We start from the raw sequence: 19,959 nt of genomic DNA on the forward strand, positions 1-19,959 counted from the left end.
TACCTTTACAGAATCCTGAGTTTTAAGTCTTTACGTTACGAACTGAGTTATTTACGGAGGGTTTAGTGAGTGTATGTTATTTCAGAAAATCATAGAAAATCACAGAAATCTCGCAGAGCTCCGCAGCACACTTTAAAAAGATTCGTATGAACACCTTGCAACTGGATCTGTAACTGTTTAAAAAAAAAACGCTTATCTTTGAACATCACCAATTTGTCATTGTACGATTTCTCTTAAATGACGATAGATAAATGGCTGATTCTTTTTTCATTGACACCGGAGGCTCCTTGACTTTGACGTGAAGCGGAAAAATTATTTCTCTATTTTCATTTTGGACCTTTAATCCCAGAGAAATGGCCATAACTCAAAAACCGTTGAGGCCTAGACGCCATCTTGTTCGGGGCCAACTGCCCATTATGCCAAACCTACGCTCACCAAGTTTCGGCTTCAAAATATTTTCCGTTTTGGAGATAAGGCCACGTGGTGATTCGTGATGTTTTGTACAATTGCAATATGATTGCTTATGCCCTCTTGTGGGATTTTCCGGCACAGCGGAAAAATGACCAATATTTGATTATTTTATAAAACGGACACCGAATGTCCGAGAAAGTTAGTGTATTGTCATGGTATGAGACAACATAAATAATACAATTTCAGTAAAGTAAAAAATAAATGATATTATCCTAAATTGAGAGATGAATAAAGAATGTGTTATCACATTAACATCATCAAAAATCTTTCAGAATGTACCTGTCTTCAGTATAGAATGACATGTATACAGATTATATTACAACTCTTTGTGTTTTGTCTTAATGACTGTCCTTTAGTAAATAGGAAACTCAACAGTGTGTTAGTCTGAGAAACATTAACTAGATAGTTATTTTATGTTTGTGAAACCTTGAAATGAACACAATGAGAAGTGATTTTGTAACAACAGTTTTGAATGGGTAATTGTATCAAATATATATCATTGTATGTTTTAATTAGCGCTCATATAAACTTTTTTCATCACTGCCTTGTAAACCCATTCTTGTAAATTGGAGCTACTGTACATGATTGTCTGGGGCTGCTGTACAGATTTGAGCACTTGCCAAGATGTTGACATTTCTGGGTATGTCTCACCTGTAACATAATAATAATAATAAAGATTATGATGATAATAATAATATTGTTATTTTTTATAATAATACAAATCTGTCAATCAACCATATGTATTTCTTAAAAGCCCTTTTTGCATCAGCAGTAGTCACAAAGCATTTTAGAGATACCCAGTCTAAAAATCTAAGACCCATCAATGCATATGTCAAAGCACAGTTTTACATTATAAAGGAAACCTTTTATAAACAATGGCAACACTGCCATGGTGATCTGAGCCTTGCTGTTGGAAAATGAAGTTAGTATCCGACTTTCGGTTGTCGCAGATGCACCTCTCCTGACTTTACTTCTTGACTTTGGTCTACAGTCAGTTGCTTTAGCCTTACCACTCAAACGAGCCCTACTGTATGTTTGCCTCTGAAAAATTAAAGACTCAGATCATCAAAAGCATAACATGAGTGTTTAATTGGTGTCTGTCTGAAATCAGAATTTGTCTAAGATGTTGCACTTTGTGCAAATGAAACTGTTATCCATCTAATGTTGCTATGCTGAATGAAACACACGGTTTTAAAGAAGGCATGTGTAAAATAATGGTGCCTAACTGCTCATTCAGCCTCTAATCTCAAATGAGCCAAGTGAATTTTGTACAAGCAATAATTTAAACCGATCAATGAATTGCCAAGACAAAATGTGTTTCCTACTTTAGAGCAGGGGTGTCAAACTCATTCCATGGAGGGCCTAGTGTCTGTAGGTTTTTGTTTTTTTCCTTTCATTTAAGACCAAGACAACTACTGTAGGTGAGGGGAGTAATTAGTGGACTTAATTCAGCCATCAAGTACAAGGAAGGAGTGAAAATCCGCAAACACTCGGCCCTCCGTGTAATGAGTTTGACGCGTGCTTTAGAGTAAGGGCTGTCAAACCTGTCAGGATCTCAATTAGAGAATCAACCAGACCTGAGTAAATTTCTGCATTCCAAATCAACCCCTAGCTCCTACACCTACCACTTAGTCACTTATGGGCATTTGAAATGATCAGATAGGGTAAAGCAATATGTTAATTGCTTCACCTTGCCTTCTGATAGGCTGGATGCAATTGTGGCCATATTGCTTATCCCTATTAAATCCTTGTGTTTAGATCAAGGTGTAGGATTTAGGGGTCAATTTGGAAATAGAAATTGAATGTAGTTCAGTGGCTGACAGCTGTCCTTAATTAGCCAACAACATTAGAAGGGTCTGGGATTCCTTTAAAAGGAGCAACCAAACATCTGGCAAATATAGTAAAAGGGATATTCTGGTAGGACGTATGCCTACCATTAGTTCTGAATACTGGTGAGGTTTTGAGGGCAAAATGGCTGTGATGATTGGAATCGCTTTCAGGTATTGATTTAGTTTGTTTCCCTTGTCCTTCAGATGTTACAGGTAGCTATGTTTATAACATACATTCTTTTTCCTGAAGAGTTTCTTGGCTTTGTTGCCTGCTAATTGGAGGGATAACGTGTTCTACATCAGAAGGTGAGTTCATTTCAAATAACAGCTACGCAGTTCCATAACCTTCAAAGGCTGGCATTTTACAGTTTATATTTTTTACCTAGGTGATTGGTCTCCTGCACTGGATTCTAATGCAGCATGGCTCTATGCAGGATCACTTCCGTCTCTAGGATATGGCAATTATAAGTCTCAGACATCTCAACTGCAAGCGCAACAGAAACATCCGGCCGCCATCCTGCGGAAGGAACTGGCCCCCATGTCCCAGCAACCTCGGCAAGTGTGGCATCAAGCTAACATGCTGCAGCAGAAGCAACCGCCCGCCGTGCCCCAGCAAGTGTGGCATCAAGCTCACATGCTGACGCAACCACCGACCGCCGTGCCCCAGCAAGTGTGGCATCCAGCTCAAATTCCCCTGCAGCAGAAGGAACCGACCGCCGTGCCCCAGCAAGTGTGGCATCCAGCTCAAATGCCCCTGCAGCAGAAGGAACCGACCGCCGTGCCCCAGCAAGTGTGGCATCCTAATCAAATGCCCCAGAAGCAACGGAACGCCGTGCCCCAGCAAGTATGGCATCCTAATAAAATGCTGCAAAAGCAACCGACCGCCGTGCCCCAGCAAGTGTGGCATCCTGCTCTAATGCCCGTGCCGTGCCCCAGCAAGTGTGGCATCCTTTCTAATGCCCGTGCAGCAGAAGCAACCCGCCGTGCCCCAGCAAGTGTGGCATCCAGCTCAAATGCACCAGAAGCAACCGACTGCCATGCCCCAGCAAGTGTGGAATCCATTTCACACACTGCAGAAGCAACCGACTGCCGTGCCCCAGCAAGTGTGGCATCCTTCTCTAATTCCCCTGCAGCAGAAGCAACCGACCGCCGTGCCCCAGCAAGTGTGGCATCCAGCTCAAATGCCCCAGAAGCAACCGACCGCCGTGCCCCAGCAAGTGTGGCATCCTGCTCTAATGCCCGTGCAGCAGAAGCAACCGACCGCCGTGCCCCAGCAAGTGTGGCATCCAGCTCAAATGCACCAGAAGCAACCGACTGCCATGCCCCAGCAAGTGTGGAATCCATTTCACACACTGCAGAAGCAACCGACTGCCGTGCCCCAGCAAGTGTGGCATCCTTCTCTAATTCCCCTGCAGCAGAAGCAACCGACCGCCGTGCCCCAGCAAGTGTGGAATCCTGCTCAAATGCCCCTGCAGCAGAAGCAACCAGCAAGTGTGGCATCCGCCATGCCCCTGCAGCAGAAGCAACCGACCGCCGTGCCCCAGCAAGTGTGGCATCCTGCTCTAATGCCCCTGCAGCAGAAGCAACCGACCGCCGTGCCCCAGCAAGTGTGGAATCCAGTGCCCCAGCAAGTGTGGAATCCATTTCACACACTGCAGAAGCAACCGACTGCCATGCCCCAGCAAGTGTGGCATCCTACTCAAATGCCCCTGCAGCAGAAGCAACCGACCGCCGTCCCCCAGCAAGTGTGGCATCCTGCTCTAATGCCCCTGCAGCAGAAGCAACCGACCGCCGTGCCCCAGCAAGTGTGGCATCCTGCTCAAATGCCCCTGCAGCAGAAGCAACCGACCGCCGTGCCCCAGCAAGTGTGGAATCCATTTCACACACTGCAGAAGCAACCGACCGCCGTGCCCCAGCAAGTGTGGCATCCTACTCAAATGCCCCTGCAGCAGAAGCAACCGACCGCCGTGCCCCAGCAAGTGTGGCATCCTGCTCAAATGCCCCTGCAGCAGAAGCAACCGACCACCGTCCCCCAGCAAGTGTGGCATCCTGCTCTAATGCCCCTGCAGCCGAAGCAACCGACCGCCGTGCCCCAGCAAGTGTGGCATCCTGCTCAAATGCCCCTGCAGCAGAAGCAACCGACCGCCGTGCCCCAGCAAGTGTGGAATCCATTTCACACACTGCAGAAGCAACCGACCGCCGTGCCCCAGCAAGTGTGGCATCCTACTCCAATGCCCCTGCAGCAGAAGCAACCGACCGCCGTGCCCCAGCAAGTGTGGCATCCTGATCAAATGCCCCTGCAGCAGAAGCAACCGACCGCCGTGCCCCAGCAAGTGTGGCATCCTGCTCTAATCCCCTCCCCTGCAGCAGAAGCAACCGACCGCCGTGCCCCAGCAAGTGTGGCATCCTGCTCTAATTCCCCTGCAGCAGAAGCAACCGACCGCCGTGCCCCAGCTGGGGTGGCATCCTGCTCAGTTTCCCCAGCAGAAGCAACTAGCCCCTATGCCTCTACTGCTGAAGGAACCAACCACCATAGCCCAGCAACCTCAGCAGGTGTGGCATCCAGCTCAAATGTCGAAGAATCGAACATCCACTGAACCTCAGCAGCAGAAGCAACCGGCCCCTGAACCTCAGCAGAAGGAACTGACCGCCATGCCCCAGCAAATGTGGTATCGAGCTAAAATGCTCCAACAGGAGAATCATCTGGCCGCCATTGTCCAGCAGCCTCCGCAGGAACTGCCCCTGAACCTCAGCAGAAGGAAGCATGCAGCAGGAACTGGCCGTCGAGCAGCAGCAGCAGGAACTGGCCGTCGAGCAGCAGCAGGAACTGGCCGCGAGCAGCAGGAACTGGCCGTCGAGCCCAGCAGCAGAAGGAACTGGCCGTCGAGCCCCAGCAGCAGAAGGAACTGCCGTCGAGCCCCAGCAGCAGAAGGAACTGGCCGTCGAGCCCCAGCAAGTGAGGTATCCAGCTCAAATGGCCCAGCAGCAACCCAACCCCATTCCTCATCAATTTTGGCATGCAGCCCAAATTTCCCAGCAGCAACTGGCCCCAAATTCTCAGCAGAAGCACTACGAAAGCACTGAAGATGGTGCCTCTGGTAATTCTCAGGCCAGAGTTGTTGAACAGTCGGGTGTCATCCCAATCTCTTCCTACAGTTTCAAATCGCACTACAAGAATGGCAGAACTGGAGTCTCCCAAATCAGCTACACTCCTAGGGAGGCAATGCCTGTTGACAGTGGAAATGCTCCCAAGGACGGTTATGTTAGCATTGGTGCACCAAGCATATATCCAACACTAGTGAAGGATTCTGCAAGGTAATGGTTCACTTTAACCTGCTCTGAACTTTGCTTTCTGAATTTGAAGGCCTTTGTACCAACCATATATCTATCAACAGGGAAATATAATGGATTCATCCTCTAGAAGCTCTAATGGTGAGTATTGTTTTTGACATTGGTTACTTAACATTCTGTGTTGCTGACACTGTTTGCATTTCTTTCTGCTTTTAGACCAGGAAGTTGCTGGTGCTCTTGCTACTCTAGTGTGATGGAATCAATAAACAATTTGACTTTAAAAATGCCTTGTCTCTTTGAAATGTTTCATGTCCATTGCTTGCTAATTGAGAACAGGTGGTGTGCAGTCTGTAGTAAAAGTGACTACTGTTCAGTTAATTCTTTTATTTTCTCATCTTTTACCTTTGCTACTGATTCAAAATAAAAGCTTGGGTCTACATAAGAGCATTTGTGATGGGGTGAGTTGTCAGACATTCCTCATATGTTCATACTTTAGATGTAGGCATGCATTGTATACAGTGAGACTGTCAGACAAATCCCTGATTAAGAGATCTGGGGAAGTGTACTAAAATGTCTGCAGCATTGAAGGGCCCTAAGAACAGTGGCCTCCATCGTTTATTAAATGTAAGGGAAGACCCCCCTGTATTGGACAAAAATGAATGGGAAGCCATTGGCATCGGACAAACCATATACACATTGTCCAATACCACCCAATTCGGCGTTGATTCATGCAAAGTGTATTGCAAATGCCATATGGCAATTGCCAGTTGTAACACTTTAAAATTCAACAGGTGGCGAATCCGCTCCACCGTGGTTTTTCATATTGGAAATGTAACCCAAGTCAACGTCCGAAAGCAAAATTTTGAAAATGATTTTTTTGTCAAACTTATCACGCCTTAAAGTGCTTTCTGGACCGTTTTTGAAATTCTTTCGATTTTTTTTTTTTCTTTGTGAATTAGACATGTGTAAGAACTGTATGAATACACCTTTGTCCAATTTTATTATCATATTTTTTTACATGCTCATAAGTAATGTTTTGTCCATTTACAATATGATTTCATAGGAAGTACGTCACTTTTGGGGGCCAAATGCCATAAGAAATTTGACATGCTCAAAAATCCTGCAGAAATGCTAAATTGACTGGGTTGATGAATACAGGATGGCCTGGCAGTGATAGTTGTTCCTTTCCATCACTCGTTTTGTTGATTTCATCATGTCCATTTGGTGATGTTTTTTCACTGTTAATCATATTGCAAGTGCACGTGCATTGTTGTGCAACTGGTAACCCAAAAATAAAAATGTGGTTAATGCATTTACCAGGACTCCTATTGTCCATGCCCGCTATGGGAGTACCCTACTACGGCCCTCTATCTATGGGGGCCGTCCTGAGTGCTTTATGGACTGTTTAAAATATTCTGATGGATACGCATTGTTGTGCAACTGGTGATTGAAAATAGGCACCTGGTAACCCAAAAATAAAAATATGGTTGTAAATGCATTTACCGGTCATTCTGATATTAATGCCCGCTATGGGAACACAGGATGGCCGGGCAGTGATAGTTGTTCCGTTCCATCACTCGTTGTGTTGATTTCATGTCCATTTGGTGATGTTTTTCACTATACAATCATATTGCAAGTGCACGTGCATTTGCAATATGTTTCAATGGGCATTTACCATATGAAATTTGACATGCTCAAAAATGCAAAATTGACTGGCCTGATGAACACAGGATGGCCTGGCAGTGATAGTTGTTCCTTTCCATCACTCGTTGGGTTGATTTCATCATGTCCATTTGTTTATGTTTTCTCACTTTTGCAAAGTCACTGTGCATTTGCAATATGGTTCAATGGGCAGGTACCATCACGAATTTGTCATGCTATAAAAATCCTGCAGGAATGTGAAATTGACTGGCCCGATGAACTCTGGATGGCTGGGCAGTGATTCTGGTTCATCTCCATGGCTCGTTAGGGTTGATTTCAGAATGTCACTTTTGGTGATGGTATCTCACTGTTTAAACATATTGCAAATGGACAAGAGTCACCAGCAAGTCACCGTCCATCAGTCAGTTAGATATCGTTCTGACACCAAACTGATACAAACTGACACTAAACCCACTTTTTCCAACTCGTTTAGTAGCCAACTATCACATACTTCAGAGCTGGCCCAAAATTCACAACGCCTTCGGTTCAAACCATAAAAAAACAAACACGTAGTTACCTTCTAGCTGCGGGTCCATTTCTTATGTTACGTGTAGGCCTAGCTGAGGCGACCCGAATCCCAAGTTTCGGCTCGATCGGTCATTTGGTGTCCGAGCAAAACCCTAATTGGTGCTGAAAATCCACTTTTTTTCCATGACTTGCTACGGGGTCCTTGAATGAGCTATCGGACAGAAACGTTGGGGTCTGTCTATATGGGCCGAGACGGTCGCAATGCACCTAGTCTTGTGTCTCTGAGACTTTTCTAAATGTCGCCATTTTCGTAATGGTCAAAATGAATTGAAGTCATTGCAAATGTACGAGGCTGTTTCTCGGTCCGAGAATGTTCTAGAGCCACCTAACTCACCACACACTATCGACCTGAGGTCTAGAACAGGTTTCTAAAGTTTCTGGAACTCTAGGTCTGACGGTTCTTTTTTAGCTCGAACAAAGCTAACTATTGCAGGCACTGTCAGTCTCTACGCACCCCAATACGTCCCTCCTTACAACTTGTGTGTCTGTGTGATTTAGTTTTCCTTTGAAATTTTATGGGAAAAATGACTGATTTACAGTTCATGGGGGTTGCCTAATCATGCATATGAAGCTTTGGACAGATCTGACTTTATTAACCCTTCGAAACAGCCCCTGAGACACCAATTATGGCACTTCCGGTTGGCACAGGAAGCTATAAGTCAACACATATCCTCATTGGGGTATGCTTTTACAGAATCCTGAGTTTTACGTCTTTACGTTAAGAACTGACTGATTTACACAGGGTTGAATGCACTATGTCTATCAAACTGCAGGCAGGGTATGGAAAAACACTTTTAGGGTGATTTTAACCACTTCCGGTTGGTCCAGGAATCTTAGAATCAACACAGGAAGACCTCATACTGGCCTGATGGACTGTTACCAAAGACAGGTTCATACGGCATTCATAACCCACATAGGCTTCAGGTTGAATTTAGGGGTGCAGGCAATGTATTCCTATGGGGAGAGAAGTCAATGCAAACTCTTTGAAGTAAACACCTTTGAACTATTAAGGGTTAATGCCACACGGTCAAGGTTAGGCTTGCACGGATCGGGAGGACCTTAGGAACGTACAAGAGGTCGGATTGTGCTTCTCACCCTAACGGTTCTCTCTCTGTCACCCAAAAGCAAATGACGTTGTGGGGCAGGCTTCATTTTGGGCCTACTTTTCTCATGGTCGCTGCGCTCAGACCGAGCGAGCTACGGTCAAGCGGGATATCTCGTTGAACTCGGCACGGCCTAGAGGTTATGGTAATGCCATTGCCTGCTCTCTGTGTCTTTAAGCACCACACTTTTTCACTCCATCCTTGCTGTGTATGTGTGTGAGAGCTTTTCTTTGACATCTGTTGGGAGAAATGACTGATTTACAGTTCAGGAGGGTTACCTAGTCACACATATAAAGTTTTAAAAATATGTGACTTTTTAACCCTTCAAAACAGACAGTGTGACCCAATTAAAGGCACTTCCGGTTGGCACAGGAAGCTATAAGTAAACACATGTCTTGATTGACATAGCCACTTACAGAATCCTGAGTTTTAAGTCTTTAAGTTAAGAATTGACTGATCTACACAGGGTTGAATGCACTATGTCTATCAAACTGCAGGCAGTGTATGGATCAACACTGATAAGGTGATTTCAACCACTTCCGTTTGCTTCAGGAAGCTTAGAATTGGCACAGGTAGACCTCATAGTGGTCTGATGGACCGTCATAGAAGACAGGTTCATAAGGCATTCATAACCCACATAGGCTTCAGGTTGAATTTAGAGGTGCAGGCAATGTATTCCTATGGGGAGAGAAGTCAATGCAAACTGTTTGAAGTAAACACCTTCTTTTAACTATTAAGGGTTAATGCCACACGGTCAAGGTTAGGCTTGCACGGATCGGGAGGACCTTAGGAACGTACCTGATGTCGAATTGTGCTTCTCACCCTAACGGTTCTCTCACTGTCACCCAAAAGCAAATTACATTGAGGGCCAGGCCTCATTTTGGTTCTGCTTTTTTCAAGGTCACTGCACTCAGAGCGAGCTACGGTCAAGCGGGCGTCTCGTTGAACTCGGCACAGTCTGGAGACTATGGTGATGCCATTTTTGTGTTGATTTCAGAATGCCATTTTGGTGATGGTCCTCTCCGTTTAAACATATTGCAAATGTACAAAAGTCAACTAGCAAGTCCATCCATCAGTCAATTAGATGTCATTTTGACACCAAACTGATACCAATTGACACCAAACCCACTTTTTCCAACTCATTTAGAAGCCAACTATCACATATGTCAGAGCAGGCCCGTAATTCACAGCGCCTTTAGTTTAAAACATAATAAAACGTAAAACACATAGTTACGTTCTAGCTGCGGGTCCAGGTCGGACATTATGTGAAGGCCTATGTGAGGCGACCCCGAATCCCGAGTTTCGCTCGATAGGTCCTTCGGTGCCCGAGTAAAACCCTAATTGGTGCTGAAAATCCACTTTTTCCATGCCTTGCTATGGGGTCCTTGAATGAGCTATCGGACAGAAACGTTGGGGTCCGTCTCTATGGGCCGAGCCGGTTTCAATGCACCTAGTCTTGTGTCTCTGAGACTTTTCTAAATGTCGCCATTTTCGTAATGGTCAAAATGAATTGAAGTCATTGCAAATGTACGAGGCTGTTTCTCGGTCCGAGAACGTTCTAGAGCCACCTAACTCACCACGCACTATCGACCTGAGGTCTAGAACAGGTTTCTAAAGTTTCGGAACTCTAGGTCTGACGGTTCTTTTAGCTCGAACAAAGCTATCTATTGCAGGCACTGTCAGTCTCTACGCACCCCAATACGTCCCTCCTTACAAGTTGTGTGTGTGTGTGTGATTTAGTTTTCCTTTAAAATTTTATGGGAAAAATGACTGATTTACAGTTCATGGGGGTTGCCTAATCACACATATGAAGTTTTGGACAGATCTGACTTTTTTAACCCTTCGAAACAGCCCCTGAGACACCAATTATGGCACTTCCGGTTGGCACAGGAAGCTATAAGTCAACACATATCCTCATTGGGGTATGCTTGTACAGAATCCTGAGTTTTACGTCTTTACGTTAAGAACTGACTGATTTACACAGGGTTGAATGCACTATGTCTATCAAACTGCAGGCAGGGTATGGAAAAACACTTTTAGGGTGATTTTAACCACTTCCGGTTGGTCCAGGAATCTTAGAATCAACACAGGTAGACCTCATACTGGCCTGATGGACTGTTACCAAAGACAGGTTCATACGGCATTCATAACCCATATAGGCTTCAGGTTGAATTTAGGGGTGCAGGCAATGTATTCCTATGGGGAGAGAAGTCAATGCAAACTCTTTGAAGTAAACACCTTCTTTTAACTATTAAGGGTTAATGCCACACGGTCAAGGTTAGGCTTGCACGGATCGGGAGGACCTTAGGAACGTACAAGAGGTCGGATTGTGCTTCTCACCCTAACGGTTCTCTCTCTGTCACCCAAAAGCAAATGACGTTGTGGGACAGGCTTCATTTTGGGCCTACTTTTCTCATGGTCGCTGCGCTCAGACCGAGCGAGCTACGGTCAAGCGGGATATCTCGTTGAACTCTGCACGGCCTAGAGATTATGGTAATGCCATTGCCTGCTCTCTGTGTCTTTAAGCACCACACTTTTTCACTCCATCCTTGCTGTGTATGTGTGTGAGAGCTTTTCTTTGACATCTGTTGGGAGAAATTACTGATTTACAGTTCAGGAGGGTTACCTAGTCACACATATGAAGTTTTGAAAAGATCTGACCTTTTAACCCTTCAAAACAGCCCCTGTGACACCAATTATGGCACTTCCGGTTGGCACAGGAAGCTATAGCTAAACACATATTCTCATTGTGGTATGAAGTTTTAAAAATATGTGAATTTTTTAACCCTTCAAAACAGACAGTGTGACCCAATTAAAGTCACTTCCGGTTGGCACAGGAAGCTATAAGTAAACACATGTCTTAATTGAGATAGCCACTTACAGAATCATGAGTTTTAAGTTTTGAAGTTAGGAATTGACTGATCTACACAGGTTTGAATACAGTGATTTTCATAATGACAGGTTATGTGTTTCAAAACACTTTTAGGGTGATTTTAATCACTTCCGGTTGCTTCAGGAAGCTTAGAATTGACACAGGTAGACCTCATATTGGTCTGATGTACTGTCATTGAAGACAGGTTCATAAGGCATTCATAACCCACATAGGCTTCAGGTTGAATTTAGAGGTGCAGGCAATGTATGATGTGTGAGAGCTTTTCTTTGACATCTGTTGAGAGAAATGACTGACTTACAGTTCATGGGGGTTGCCTAATCACACATATGAAGTTTTGAAAAGATCTGACCTTTTTAACCCTTCGAAACAGCCCCTGTGACACCAATTATGGCACTTCCGGTTGGCACAGGAAGCTATAGCTAAACACATATTCTCATTGTGGTATACCTTTACAGAATCCTGAGTTTTAAGTCTTTACGTTACGAACTGAGTTATTTACGGAGGGTTTAGTGAGTGTATGTTATTTCAGAAAATCATAGAAAATCACAGAAATCTCGCAGAGCTCCGCAGCACACTTTAAAAAGATTCGTATGAACACCTTGCAACTGGATCTGTAACTGTTTAAAAAAAAACGCTTATCTTTGAACATCACCAATTTGTCATTGTACGATTTCTCTTAAATGACGATAGATAAATGGCTGATTCTTTTTTCATTGACACCGGAGGCTCCTTGACTTTGACGTGAAGCGGAAAAATTATTTCTCTATTTTCATTTTGGACCTTTAATCCCAGAGAAATGGCCATAACTCAAAAACCGTTGAGGCCTAGACGCCATCTTGTTCGGGGCCAACTGCCCATTATGCCAAACCTACGCTCACCAAGTTTCGGCTTCAAAATATTTTCCGTTTTGGAGATAAGGCCACGTGGTGATTCGTGATGTTTTGTACAATTGCAATATGATTGCTTATGCCCTCTTGTGGGATTTTCCGGCACAGCGGAAAAATGACCAATATTTGATTATTTTATAAAACGGACACCGAATGTCCGAGAAAGTTAGTGTATTGTCATGGTATGAGACAACATAAATAATACAATTTCAGTAAAGTAAAAAATAAATGATATTATCCTAAATTGAGAGATGAATAAAGAATGTGTTATCACATTAACATCATCAAAAATCTTTCAGAATGTACCTGTCTTCAGTATAGAATGACATGTATACAGATTATATTACAACTCTTTGTGTTTTGTCTTAATGACTGTCCTTTAGTAAATAGGAAACTCAACAGTGTGTTAGTCTGAGAAACATTAACTAGATAGTTATTTTATGTTTGTGAAACCTTGAAATGAACACAATGAGAAGTGATTTTGTAACAACAGTTTTGAATGGGTAATTGTATCAAATATATATCATTGTATGTTTTAATTAGCGCTCATATAAACTTTTTTCATCACTGCCTTGTAAACCCATTCTTGTAAATTGGAGCTACTGTACATGATTGTCTGGGGCTGCTGTACAGATTTGAGCACTTGCCAAGATGTTGACATTTCTGGGTATGTCTCACCTGTAACATAATAATAATAATAAAGATTATGATGATAATAATAATATTGTTATTTTTATAATAATACAAATCTGTCAATCAACCATATGTATTTCTTAAAAGCCCTTTTTGCATCAGCAGTAGTCACAAAGCATTTTAGAGATACCCAGTCTAAAAATCTAAGACCCATCAATGCATATGTCAAAGCACAGTTTTACATTATAAAGGAAACCTTTTATAAACAATGGCAACACTGCCATGGTGATCTGAGCCTTGCTGTTGGAAAATGAAGTTAGTATCCGACTTTCGGTTGTCGCAGATGCACCTCTCCTGACTTTACTTCTTGACTTTGGTCTACAGTCAGTTGCTTTAGCCTTACCACTCAAACGAGCCCTACTGTATGTTTGCCTCTGAAAAATTAAAGACTCAGATCATCAAAAGCATAACATGAGTGTTTAATTGGTGTCTGTCTGAAATCAGAATTTGTCTAAGATGTTGCACTTTGTGCAAATGAAACTGTTATCCATCTAATGTTGCTATGCTGAATGAAACACACGGTTTTAAAGAAGGCATGTGTAAAATAATGGTGCCTAACTGCTCATTCAGCCTCTAATCTCAAATGAGCCAAGTGAATTTTGTACAAGCAATAATTTAAACCGATCAATGAATTGCCAAGACAAAATGTGTTTCCTACTTTAGAGCAGGGGTGTCAAACTCATTCCATGGAGGGCCTAGTGTCTGTAGGTTTTTGTTTTTTCCTTTCATTTAAGACCAAGACAACTACTGTAGGTGAGGGGAGTAATTAGTGGACTTAATTCAGCCATCAAGTACAAGGAAGGAGTGAAAATCCGCAAACACTCGGCCCTCCGTGTAATGAGTTTGACGCGTGCTTTAGAGTAAGGGCTGTCAAACCTGTCAGGATCTCAATTAGAGAATCAACCAGACCTGAGTAAATTTCTGCATTCCAAATCAACCCCTAGCTCCTACACCTACCACTTAGTCACTTATGGGCATTTGAAATGATCAGATAGGGTAAAGCAATATGTTAATTGCTTCACCTTGCCTTCTGATAGGCTGGATGCAATTGTGGCCATATTGCTTATCCCTATTAAATCCTTGTGTTTAGATCAAGGTGTAGGATTTAGGGGTCAATTTGGAAATAGAAATTGAATGTAGTTCAGTGGCTGACAGCTGTCCTTAATTAGCCAACAACATTAGAAGGGTCTGGGATTCCTTTAAAAGGAGCAACCAAACATCTGGCAAATATAGTAAAAGGGATATTCTGGTAGGACGTATGCCTACCATTAGTTCTGAATACTGGTGAGGTTTTGAGGGCAAAATGGCTGTGATGATTGGAATCGCTTTCAGGTATTGATTTAGTTTGTTTCCCTTGTCCTTCAGATGTTACAGGTAGCTATGTTTATAACATACATTCTTTTTCCTGAAGAGTTTCTTGGCTTTGTTGCCTGCTAATTGGAGGGATAACGTGTTCTACATCAGAAGGTGAGTTCATTTCAAATAACAGCTACGCAGTTCCATAACCTTCAAAGGCTGGCATTTTACAGTTTATATTTTTTACCTAGGTGATTGGTCTCCTGCACTGGATTCTAATGCAGCATGGCTCTATGCAGGATCACTTCCGTCTCTAGGATATGGCAATTATAAGTCTCAGACATCTCAACTGCAAGCGCAACAGAAACATCCGGCCGCCATCCTGCGGAAGGAACTGGCCCCCATGTCCCAGCAACCTCGGCAAGTGTGGCATCAAGCTAACATGCTGCAGCAGAAGCAACCGCCCGCCGTGCCCCAGCAAGTGTGGCATCAAGCTCACATGCTGACGCAACCACCGACCGCCGTGCCCCAGCAAGTGTGGCATCCAGCTCAAATTCCCCTGCAGCAGAAGGAACCGACCACCGTGCCCCAGCAAGTGTGGCATCCAGCTCAAATGCCCCTGCAGCAGAAGGAACCGACCGCCGTGCCCCAGCAAGTGTGGCATCCTAATCAAATGCCCCAGAAGCAACGGAACGCCGTGCCCCAGCAAGTATGGCATCCTAATAAAATGCTGCAAAAGCAACCGACCGCCGTGCCCCAGCAAGTGTGGCATCCTGCTCTAATGCCCGTGCAGCAGAAGCAACCGACCGCCGTGCCCCAGCAAGTGTGGCATCCAGCTCAAATGCACCAGAAGCAACCGACTGCCATGCCCCAGCAAGTGTGGAATCCATTTCACACACTGCAGAAGCAACCGACTGCCGTGCCCCAGCAAGTGTGGCATCCTTCTCTAATTCCCCTGCAGCAGAAGCAACCGACCGCCGTGCCCCAGCAAGTGTGGCATCCAGCTCAAATGCCCCAGAAGCAACCGACCGCCGTGCCCCAGCAAGTGTGGCATCCTGCTCTAATGCCCGTGCAGCAGAAGCAACCGACCGCCGTGCCCCAGCAAGTGTGGCATCCAGCTCAAATGCACCAGAAGCAACCGACTGCCATGCCCCAGCAAGTGTGGAATCCATTTCACACACTGCAGAAGCAACCGACTGCCGTGCCCCAGCAAGTGTGGCATCCTTCTCTAATTCCCCTGCAGCAGAAGCAACCGACCGCCGTGCCCCAGCAAGTGTGGAATCCTGCTCAAATGCCCCTGCAGCAGAAGCAACCGACCGCCATGCCCCTGCAGCAGAAGCAACCGACCGCCGTGCCCCAGCAAGTGTGGCATCCTGCTCTAATGCCCCTGCAGCAGAAGCAACCGACCGCCGTGCCCCAGCAAGTGTGGAATCCAGTGCCCCAGCAAGTGTGGAATCCATTTCCACCTGCAGAAGCAACCGACTGCCATGCCCCAGCAAGTGTGGCATCCTACTCAAATGCCCCTGCAGCAGAAGCAACCGACCGCCGTCCCCCAGCAAGTGTGGCATCCTGCTCTAATGCCCCTGCAGCCGAAGCAACTGACCGCCGTGCCCCAGCAAGTGTGGCATCCTGCTCAAATGCCCCTGCAGCAGAAGCAACCGACCGCCGTGCCCCAGCAAGTGTGGAATCCATTTCACACACTGCAGAAGCAACCGACCGCCGTGCCCCAGCAAGTGTGGCATCCTACTCAAATGCCCCTGCAGCAGAAGCAATGCCCGACCGCCGTGCCCCAGCAAGTGTGGCATCCTGCTCAAATGCCCCTGCAGCAGAAGCAACCGACCACCGAAGCAACCGACCGCCCCCAGCAAGTGTGGCATCCTGCTCTAATGCCCCTGCAGCCGAAGCAACCGACCGCCGTGCCCCAGCAAGTGTGGCATCCTGCTCAAATGCCCCTGCAGCAGAAGCAACAGACCGCCGTGCCCCAGCAAGTGTGGAATCCATTTCACACACTGCAGAAGCAACCGACCGCCGTGCCCCAGCAAGTGTGGCATCCTACTCCAATGCCCCTGCAGCAGAAGCAACCCGACCGCCGTGCCCCAGCAAGTGTGGCATCCTGATCAAATGCCCCTGCAGCAGAAGCAACCGACCGCCGTGCCCCAGCAAGTGTGGCATCCTGCTCTAATTCCCCTGCAGCAGAAGCAACCGACCGCCGTGCCCCAGCAAGTGTGGCATCCTGCTCTGCCCAGCAATTCCCCTGCAGCAGAAGCAACCGACCGCCGTGCCCCAGCAAGTGTGGCATCCTGCTCAGTTTCCCCAGCAGAAGCAACTAGCCCCTATGCCTCTACTGCTGAAGGAACCAACCACCATAGCCCAGCAACCTCAGCAGGTGTGGCATCCAGCTCAAATGTCGAAGAATCGAACATCCACTGAACCTCAGCAGCAGAAGCAACCGGCCCCTGAACCTCAGCAGAAGGAACTGACCGCCATGCCCCAGCAAATGTGGTATCGAGCTAAAATGCTCCAACAGGAGAATCATCTGGCCGCCATTGTCCAGCAGCCTCCGCAGGAACTGGCCCGTCAGCAGCAGAAGCAAGCAGCAGCAGGAACTGACCGCATGCCCCAGCAGTCAGGAGCAGCAGCAGCAGGAACTGGCCGTCGAGCAGCAGCAGGAACTGGCCGTCGAGCCCCAGCAGCAGGAACTGGCCGTCGAGCCCCAGCAGCAGAAGGAACTGGCCGTCGAGCCCCAGCAGCAGAAGGAACTGGCCGTCGAGCCCCAGCAGCAGAAGGAACTGGCCGTCGAGCCCCAGCAAGTGAGGTATCCAGCTCAAATGGCCCAGCAGCAACCCAACCCCATTCCTCATCAATTTTGGCATGCAGCCCAAATTTCCCAGCAGCAACTGGCCCCAAATTCTCAGCAGAAGCACTACGAAAGCACTGAAGATGGTGCCTCTGGTAATTCTCAGGCCAGAGTTGTTGAACAGTCGGGTGTCATCCCAATCTCTTCCTACAGTTTCAAATCGCACTACAAGAATGGCAGAACTGGAGTCTCCCAAATCAGCTACACTCCTAGGGAGGCAATGCCTGTTGACAGTGGAAATGCTCCCAAGGACGGTTATGTTAGCATTGGTGCACCAAGCATATATCCAACACTAGTGAAGGATTCTGCAAGGTAATGGTTCACTTTAACCTGCTCTGAACTTTGCTTTCTGAATTTGAAGGCCTTTGTACCAACCATATATCTATCAACAGGGAAATATAATGGATTCATCCTCTAGAAGCTCTAATGGTGAGTATTGTTTTTGACATTGGTTACTTAACATTCTGTGTTGCTGACACTGTTTGCATTTCTTTCTGCTTTTAGACCAGGAAGTTGCTGGTGCTCTTGCTACTCTAGTGTGATGGAATCAATAAACAATTTGACTTTAAAAATGCCTTGTCTCTTTGAAATGTTTCATGTCCATTGCTTGCTAATTGAGAACAGGTGGTGTGCAGTCTGTAGTAAAAGTGACTACTGTTCAGTTAATTCTTTTATTTTCTCATCTTTTACCTTTGCTACTGATTCAAAATAAAAGCTTGGGTCTACATAAGAGCATTTGTGATGGGGTGAGTTGTCAGACATTCCTCATATGTTCATACTTTAGATGTAGGCATGCATTGTATACAGTGAGACTGTCAGACAAATCCCTGATTAAGAGATCTGGGGAAGTGTACTAAAATGTCTGCAGCATTGAAGGGCCCTAAGAACAGTGGCCTCCATCGTTTATTAAATGTAAGGGAAGACCCCCCTGTATTGGACAAAAATGAATGGGAAGCCATTGGCATCGGACAAACCATATACACATTGTCCAATACCACCCAATTCGGCGTTGATTCATGCAAAGTGTATTGCAAATGCCATATGGCAATTGCCAGTTGTAACACTTTAAAAATTCAACAGGTGGCGAATCCGCTCCACCGTGGTTTTTCATATTGGAAATGTAACCCAAGTCAACGTCCGAAAGCAAAATTTTGAAAATGATTTTTTTGTCAAACTTATCACGCCTTAAAGTGCTTTCTGGACCGTTTTTTGAAATTCTTTCGATTTTTTTTCTTTGTGAATTAGACATGTGTAAGAACTGTATGAATACACCTTTGTCCAATTTTATTATCATATTTTTTTACATGCTCATAAGTAATGTTTTGTCCATTTACAATATGATTTCATAGGAAGTACGTCACTTTTTGGGGGCCAAATGCCATAAGAAATTTGACATGCTCAAAAATCCTGCAGAAATGCTAAATTGACTGGGTTGATGAATACAGGATGGCCTGGCAGTGATAGTTGTTCCTTTCCATCACTCGTTTTGTTGATTTCATCATGTCCATTTGGTGATGTTTTTTCACTGTTAATCATATTGCAAGTGCACGTGCATTGTTGTGCAACTGGTAACCCAAAAATAAAAATGTGGTTAATGCATTTACCAGGACTCCTATTGTCCATGCCCGCTATGGGAGTACCCTACTACGGCCCTCTATCTATGGGGGCCGTCCTGAGTGCTTTATGGACTGTTTAAAATATTCTGATGGATACGCATTGTTGTGCAACTGGTGATTGAAAATAGGCACCTGGTAACCCAAAAATAAAAATATGGTTGTAAATGCATTTACCGGTCATTCTGATATTAATGCCCGCTATGGGAACACAGGATGGCCGGGCAGTGATAGTTGTTCCGTTCCATCACTCGTTGTGTTGATTTCATGTCCATTTGGTGATGTTTTTTCACTATACAATCATATTGCAAGTGCACGTGCATTTGCAATATGTTTCAATGGGCATTTACCATATGAAATTTGACATGCTCAAAAATGCAAAATTGACTGGCCTGATGAACACAGGATGGCCTGGCAGTGATAGTTGTTCCTTTCCATCACTCGTTGGGTTGATTTCATCATGTCCATTTGTTTATGTTTTCTCACTTTTGCAAAGTCACTGTGCATTTGCAATATGGTTCAATGGGCAGGTACCATCACGAATTTGTCATGCTATAAAAATCCTGCAGGAATGTGAAATTGACTGGCCCGATGAACTCTGGATGGCTGGGCAGTGATTCTGGTTCATCTCCATGGCTCGTTAGGGTTGATTTCAGAATGTCACTTTTGGTGATGGTATCTCACTGTTTAAACATATTGCAAATGGACAAGAGTCACCAGCAAGTCACCGTCCATCAGTCAGTTAGATATCGTTCTGACACCAAACTGATACAAACTGACACTAAACCCACTTTTTC

General features: G+C 45.3%; 2 protein-coding genes and 1 long non-coding RNA gene across 3 annotated transcripts; all 3 read left to right on the plus strand.

The window, feature by feature from the left end:
- The first annotated feature begins 2,362 nt into the window (after positions 1–2,362).
- On the plus strand, positions 2,363–18,124 carry LOC135568535 (transcription factor SPT20 homolog). The gene is made up of 12 exons (XM_065015329.1): positions 2,363–2,471; positions 2,551–2,606; positions 2,687–3,345; positions 3,434–3,631; positions 3,716–3,835; positions 3,878–4,045; positions 4,136–4,513; positions 4,668–5,029; positions 5,070–5,112; positions 17,323–17,861; positions 17,942–17,978; positions 18,054–18,124. The coding sequence occupies exons 1-11, from the start codon at positions 2,443–2,445 to the stop codon at positions 17,949–17,951; spliced, it is 2,562 nt and encodes an 853-aa protein (XP_064871401.1). The 5' UTR covers positions 2,363–2,442; the 3' UTR covers positions 17,952–17,978; positions 18,054–18,124.
- LOC135568531 (uncharacterized) lies at positions 5,192–5,878 on the plus strand. Its single transcript, XR_010462668.1, has 3 exons — positions 5,192–5,615; positions 5,696–5,732; positions 5,808–5,878. It is a non-coding gene; the product is annotated as an uncharacterized LOC135568531 (long non-coding RNA).
- On the plus strand, positions 14,619–17,022 carry LOC135568530 (transcription factor SPT20 homolog). The gene is made up of 4 exons (XM_065015326.1): positions 14,619–14,728; positions 14,808–14,863; positions 14,944–16,734; positions 16,826–17,022. The coding sequence occupies exons 1-4, from the start codon at positions 14,700–14,702 to the stop codon at positions 17,020–17,022; spliced, it is 2,073 nt and encodes a 690-aa protein (XP_064871398.1). The 5' UTR covers positions 14,619–14,699.
- Positions 18,125–19,959: the final 1,835 nt, after the last annotated feature.

The sequence above is a fragment of the Oncorhynchus nerka genome, unplaced genomic scaffold (genome assembly GCF_034236695.1).
Source record: "Oncorhynchus nerka isolate Pitt River unplaced genomic scaffold, Oner_Uvic_2.0 unplaced_scaffold_1510, whole genome shotgun sequence".
Lineage (NCBI taxonomy): Eukaryota > Metazoa > Chordata > Actinopteri > Salmoniformes > Salmonidae > Oncorhynchus > Oncorhynchus nerka.

What these genes read in the sequence shown, in the direction of transcription:
- LOC135568530 (XM_065015326.1), top strand. Translation starts at nt 14,700, where the DNA reads ATGGCTGTGATGATTGGAATCGCTTTCAG. An exon ending in AACGTGTTCTACATCAGAAG is followed by an intron (nt 14,864 to 14,943) that starts GTGAGTTCATTT and finishes TTTTTTACCTAG; the next exon opens with GTGATTGGTCTCCTGCACTG. An exon ending in CGACCGCCGTGCCCCAGCAA is followed by an intron (nt 16,735 to 16,825) that starts GTGTGGCATCCT and finishes ATGCCCCTGCAG; the next exon opens with CAGAAGCAACCGACCGCCGT.
- LOC135568535 (XM_065015329.1), top strand. Translation starts at nt 2,443, where the DNA reads ATGGCTGTGATGATTGGAATCGCTTTCAG. An exon ending in AACGTGTTCTACATCAGAAG is followed by an intron (nt 2,607 to 2,686) that starts GTGAGTTCATTT and finishes TTTTTTACCTAG; the next exon opens with GTGATTGGTCTCCTGCACTG. An exon ending in CGACTGCCATGCCCCAGCAA is followed by an intron (nt 3,632 to 3,715) that starts GTGTGGAATCCA and finishes ATTCCCCTGCAG; the next exon opens with CAGAAGCAACCGACCGCCGT.